This window comes from Coenobita brevimanus, chromosome 8, assembly GCF_032717465.1.
Source record: "Coenobita brevimanus isolate Jiangsu-jjx chromosome 8, ASM3271746v2, whole genome shotgun sequence".
In the NCBI taxonomy this organism is placed as follows: Eukaryota; Metazoa; Arthropoda; class Malacostraca; order Decapoda; family Coenobitidae; genus Coenobita; species Coenobita brevimanus.
This window is the reverse complement of record NC_136961.1, coordinates 46,896,983-46,903,577: the sequence shown is the minus strand read 5'-3', so window position 1 is coordinate 46,903,577 and position 6,595 is coordinate 46,896,983. Positions and strand designations below refer to the sequence as shown.

Here is a 6,595-nt window from a genome sequence, read left to right as displayed (position 1 = left end):
TACAACTTTGGTGGCATTTTACTATTTACGTGATGAAAAATCCTTCACTCACGTTGTCCGTAAGAGAAGGTCGTCACACAGACTGCTGCAGTCTACTACTTAGCCATCAAACAGATTGGTTGTCTATCTATATGTCCATGCTGTGTCCCCTCTAACGGGGGGTAGCCAAGACAGGCCGACACACGCACCAAAATACTCATCCACACACACACACACACACCTTCACTCATATCTTAGCCTCAAAGGGCAGAAGGGACCACTCCTCACCGCACAACACCGCACGAGGATCAACTGCTCAGTGGAATCCAGCACAGCAGGGCCCGACGGCAGAACTGGTTTACCCCTGCCAGTACATCATAATGGACCCATCCCCTTTCCCGCAACTGACCCAATTAGCTGATCAGTTAGTATATTTGTGCACATTATTGTAATCACATTTTTACGAAATAACCTTGTGGTTAAGGAGCGTTTCGGCGCTGACTTGGGTGTGCTGGAAAGGTTTAGAAGTAACCCCCCCCTCCCCCCATTGTTTGGGTGTGTGGAGAGAATGAAGAATGAAAGTGACTAAAGGGTGTATGAGATGGAAGGCGATAAGGGGTCGGTCAAGACCAGGGATGAAGTGGAAGGATGGAATGAAGTATATAAGTGAGGGTGGTGTGAGTTGGATAAAAGACAGCCTGATGTCGGAGGTCAGGGTCACATGGAAGTGATTCGTGTGTCCACCCTTTCCGGAGGCCCGGCTAAAGATAGATCTATAAACAAGTGGACATATAAATTTACTTTGTGGTCGAAATGGGATAGAATAAAACAACATATTGTATGTGGAAATCATTTATTATATAATCAAATTAGTGAAGTACATGTTTTTTTATGTATATTTTCTTAGTTTGCAGATGAACAAATTAAATGTTGATGGGTGTGGAGGTGAGACTAAATAATAAAACCAATGTCGGATGAGTGGTTCTGGGAGGAAAGTGTCTCTGGACGGAGCCGAAGCACACGTTACACGAAAAATCTCAATAGCACACCTACGCGAGAGTTAACGAGAGAGAGAGAGAGAGAGAGAGAGAGAGAGAGAGAGAGAGAGGTTCCTAGTCGTAACTGATTTATTCTTGCAGGAAAGACAATGACAGTCCAGAATCGCCCCGTGTTTCTTATTTTTCCCGCCAAAACAAATCTTAGCCTAGAGGAAAATTGTCTTTTTGCAGGAAGGAAAGGCAGTGCGGGTCTTCCCGTTTCGCTAGTTCTTCCTGCAGAAACAAATCAGAGTTACATATCAAAGTTCGAGAATCCGACCGCTGGAGTCTGAGAGTGGTTGAGAATTCTTGGTAACGTGGAGGCGACCATAGAGACGTGTCTTCTTGAGAGCTGTATATTAAGTGGTATATGAGGCTTCATAACACCTCTTCCTTAGCTATTTATTCTGCATATCACGCCTTACGATCCTCTTACATGTTATGTCTATTATCTTAAAGCTTGCATCAATAACATACAGGAAGATAGTGAGGTGTACTGTGCAGAATAAATCGGCACGAAAGAGACGCTAGGAAATCACAAAACCCACTTAGTCCCTTCAGTTCAGTGACGTATTTTCTGCTTTATTCTTGTTACCTCCAGGCGACTAGGAGAGAGCTTTGGAACTGGAGGGGTTCAATAGCCTTCATTAATCCCCTCATTTTAAGAACTTCCCCAAATTAAATGAAATCGTCCGGAGGTAACGAAACTAAAACAATACATCAGACTGAAAGATCTTAAAATACGATCTTTATTGCTTGAGCTTGAGATTTACGGTGTCGTGGGAGAATACGAGACGGTCCTTCATATCCTTGGCCATGTCGTCTGCAAGGGCGTCCATGTTGGAGGAGAAGTTACTCGTAGATGAGAAACTGGAGGTGGAGGATGAGGAGAAGGTCGAGGAAGAGGACATGGACACCTGTAAGTGAGAGACCATAGTAGTTTTTTACTGGACCCAGTGACGCGTGCATGAACACTGTATTGCATATAGCTGGGTGGTTGGAGGTTAGTAACCTGGGAGGGGGATACCCTCTACGGTATATCGCTAGTAGCAGAGCACAGCGCCAAATCAGCGTTATCGCGGAAACTGTTAAAGCAACAGCAGAGCTACGCACATCGTTGGAAAGCTAACGGAAAAGTGATAATTTATTTAAGCGGCTTCTCTTAAAAATCGGCAACTTACGGCTGAAATAAGAAAAAAAGCGTCATAATAAGCTTCAAAACTGTTATATTGAAGATTATAAAGCTATAGCGGACCTACGCACATGTTAGAAAGCTAAAATAACATTAGCAAGCTTGCTTGTTCGAACACGTTCCACACTTTCAAGGGTGGACTCCCACAACCTAATTTACAAGTTGTTACACCACAGTAAGTTGGAGATCGAGGGGTTTAGAGTACGAGAAGGTCGAGGACGAGGACATATAGTAGATACCTGCAGGAGAGAGATCACAGTAGTTTATTTAGAAGTTGGAACTCGAGGACGAGAAGGTCGAGGACGAGGACATGGATACCTGTCGGAGAGATACCATAATTATATCACCGTAGTTTAGAGGGGGGGGTGGAGGTCGAGGACGAGGACATTGATACTTGTCGGAGATGTATTCTCGTAGACGAAATTTGAGGGTCTAAGGACGGTTGAGGCAGAGGAGGGTTTTGTGTCTGCTCGTTGGCGCTATACAGGCCGTAATTTGGTTCGATATTGACAATTTAGGGGTCAAATGAATCCTCTCCGTCATCCTCCATACTCTCGTCGTAGTGATCAAGACGTTTAGAGCAACTCCGAGGTCATAATGGAAAAAAAAATAATGGTCATAGAGCAGATATTTTTACTTACTGGTGTACTACGATAACATAGGTGCCATTGGAAAGGACGTTCAGTATGAAGTAGTTTATACCCTCATCACAAATTTTATATAATCCACTGCAAACCTGAAAACCGGGGGAAAAAAAAATAAAGACGCGCCCCTGTTACTACCTCGTGAGGCAGTGGAGGAGGACGGAGAGGTAGGTAGGTAGGTAGGCAACCAGGAAGGCAGGCAGGGAGTCGGGTGGGTAGATAGACAGGAAACTAAGTTAGGAGGTAGTTAGGTAGCCAGTGAGTCAGGTAGGGAGTAGGGTGAGGAGGCTGGTAGACAGGAAGAAAAGCTGGTAGGAAAACAGATTGGAAGGTCGGTAGGTAGGCACTGTAGGTAGAAGGAAGGTAAGTAGGGGAAACCAATAAGAAGCGCAGTTTAATCAGTGATATGGTAAGGGAGTAACTTGCAGCTTGGTTCATTACGGTTAAAGGATAGTCTAACGATGGCTGCATAACCTGATACCATCACATAGCCTAACAAAGACTTCGCTGTAACGGCAAGGATCACCCGAGGCAGTCTTTTGAACCGTATCATGGCAAGGCACAGCTGGTATCATAATTATTTCACCGTAGTGTAAGTTGGGGACGAGGGCATGGGCGCCTGTGGGAGTAAAATCACAGTAATATATGCGGAAGTTGAAAGTCGAGGACGAGAAGATCGTGGACGCGGACATGGGTACCTGTGGAAGAGATATCATAATTCTATCCCCGTAGTTTACATCGAGGACAAGGATATGGATGCCTGTAGGAGAGGTATAATTACATCACAGGAGTTTGGAGGGGAAGCTGGAGGACGAGAACATGGTTACCTACAGAGGAAGAGATCATAGTAATTCACTAAGAAGTTAGAGGTCGAAGAAGAGAGTGTCGAGTACAAGGACATAGTTATCTGTACGAAAAAGACCATAGTTAACATAGCCATAGATTAGAGTAAGAGTAGACAGGACGAGAACACAGACGCTTCAAGGAGATTGCAGTGCTTTTATATAGAAGTTGGAGGTCGAAGAAGCAGAGAAAAAGATCGAGAACGAGGACGAGGACACCTGTAGGAAACAGATCACAGTTATGTCACTTTAGAGAAGTTCAAGGACGAGAAGGAGGAAGAGGAGGTCGAGGACGAGTATACTGAATAACCGTTAGGAAAGGGATCACAGTTACACCGTAGTTATTTATTTGTGGGTATTATATTGGAGAGAAGTTTATGAAATTTCCTTTGTGTGAGTCATAGGAACCTGAATGTTAACAGAAAGTGAGAAAAAAAAAAAAACAGTCGTGAATTGTTACATGAATTGTTAGATATGTAGTCACTACCACCCTGAGAATAATTAATGCGTACATTCTTTGTGATACTGTTATATTCTTTTCACTTTGACCTGGCCTAAAATTACCATCTCTCGATCTTGAACGCTCAACTACTGTATAATAGAGCTAGAATACGCTACAAGTCACGAAGAAAGTGAATGAAAAGAATGTAGAGCTGTAGTACTGTCTAGTCCTACCACTGAGCTGTTACATGAAAGTAGGGCGGGGGGGAAGGCTGTTTAAAGTGAAACGAACTTAACAGCTGTTTTGATTATAGGTGACTGTTCCTACATATTTCCACTTTTGTTCTAAGCCTTACAGGAATCGCTTGTAAATGGTGAAAATTGTTCGTTTGGAAGTAAGCTGGGGGAAGTGGGGACGGCTACGCTGTACAACTGCATTAAAATTGATCGTGGTACTGGAGAGGGACGTCTTTTACATGGTGGCACTGGTACAGCCAGGCAGCTCCAGTTACTGGTTATATTAACGTTACTTCCTCCCCTCCCCCTCCCTATCCTACGAGTGGAGGATGGTCTAGTGCAAAAAAGTGGGAACTCCAACCTTTAGTCCAGTGGTTTCACATTCAAATGAGCCTGGGGCTACAACAACTAGTACCACCAGTACATACGCATATGCTACGGTACGTAATTGGGATAATGCCAGACAATTTAACTGCTTCGAGCTAAAAATTAGTAGGCAACATGTAGGCTAAAATATAAGATTTGGACATTGTAAAATGAATATACTGAGTTCCAAGCGAGTTGGCATTACTTGAGGCATGTTATCGTGAGAATTATAAATCGAAGTAAGTTTGTCAATTTTAATTTCAGGGGTGTCATGGTAAGAAAATAAGCCGATCGTATGAAACATGTTTGACGTCACATGCTGTGTTAACCCTACCATCCACAGCTACTTGATCAAGACTGAGTTTCATCTTGAGGTTCGATGCTCGCAATAACTGTCACTCCCGATATATAAGACTTGTTATCAAAATTGGTGATGATATGACTTGTTCTTGCGGTAACGAGTCATCCTGGAACATATGTTTGTCGTTATTTTACAGTTGCATGCACACATCATCGGAGTATTTGGTCCTGGCCATTTACTAACATTTTGTTACGATTGTTCATGCATTAGTCAAATTGTTATTCATACCAAGACAGAGAATATTACCAATTCATCCAGCAGCTTGGTGGCAGGGTGGTAAGCAGCCAGAGAAAATGCATACCCGAGTTTTCATTTTTTTTTTTTTTCACATCGCTGATTACTTCTTGCTCATGGTTTTTGCATCATGGTTACTCATCCATTCATCCAGTGACATATATTTGCGCATATCTGATGGAGTTAAACTGTAAGGAATAGCTAGGCACGGCCTTGAAGGTATGGCAACAGTGACAAAAATGGCCGCCGGCTGTGGAAGGGTATGCGCCCGTTCTGTTTTATTGTACATGTGTTGCGATTCCCATTGTTATTAGCGGAACCAAGTGCCACCCAGCAAATTTTAAGTATTTCCTGGTCACCATATGGTAAGTGAACAAGGTGGAAGATGTTATTTCAACCGTGAATACCGAGAAACCTGTGTTAGTGTTCCTTAGGCTTAACCCGTGTTTACATTAATGCATTAGCCATTAACTCCCGTGATAGATTACATGTAGCGATCATTCATAACCATTTAACTCCATTCTTCCCTGTGTCAAACTTGCTATGCTTGGCTACTTGCTACTAGCCACTGTTATTTGGTAAAGGTTGTCCACAGAGGCTTTTCCCAAATATTTGGGTGTGGTGAGATTAAGCTACTCAGTTGGAGAAGGTATCGTATTTTCCGCTGTAACTTCAGACCACTGCCAGTGTTCGCGTACGGACTAGCTGGAAACAGGTGATCGACAGGGTGAAGCATGGCTAGAGATGCTGCATAAACAAAGCCTGAACCTTTGGTTGTGCCGTGTGCCGAGTTTCTCTCATTTCCCGTAGGCCACCGTGTGTGCTAGGACAGCCATTTGTTCAGCTGTTGGCCTTGTCAAGGGTAGTGGGGGCTTTCATAGCTGCCATGGCTAACCATTTGAATTACAGAAAGTAGGTGTGTAACTGTGAACTGGTTATTCCCTTTATAGGTTTTAATGTAGTGCAAAGGTCCCAACTTGTCAATACCCCACACTTTCCAGGAAATAGAAAGCATTCGGAGAGTGCATAGCTCCGCCAATGCCATTGCAGGATCCGGATTCACCCCAAAAAATAATCCTTTCTTGGCCCATGACCCACCCTTCCACAAAATTTCACTGAAATTCATTGAGAAATTTTGGAGGTATCGTCCGGACAGACAGACGTGTGAATACGTAACCTCCTCCAACTCCTTTGGCGGAGGTAAATACGAGTTCCCTCCCGCAACTTCAAAAAGGAGAAGAATCCCCTTTCTCTCTGGGAGT

General features: G+C 43.6%; 1 protein-coding gene across 2 annotated transcripts in view; it reads right to left on the bottom strand.

The window, feature by feature from the left end:
- Positions 1-815: 815 nt before the first annotated feature.
- LOC145408511 (protein lethal(2)essential for life-like) overlaps positions 816-6,595 on the bottom strand; it is a 47,677-nt gene continuing 41,897 nt past the window's right edge. The window contains exons 8-9 of one of the 2 annotated variants that reach the window (XM_080279248.1): positions 2,448-2,526; positions 1,798-1,933 (exon numbers count right to left, since the gene is read on the bottom strand). In XM_080279248.1, the coding sequence (XP_080135374.1) occupies positions 2,476-2,526 (51 nt within the window). In that variant the 3' untranslated portion in view covers positions 1,798-1,933; positions 2,448-2,475. Of the gene's footprint in view, positions 1,934-2,447; positions 2,527-6,595 lie in introns of both variants that reach the window. The other variant, XM_080279245.1, reaches the window with a different exon arrangement.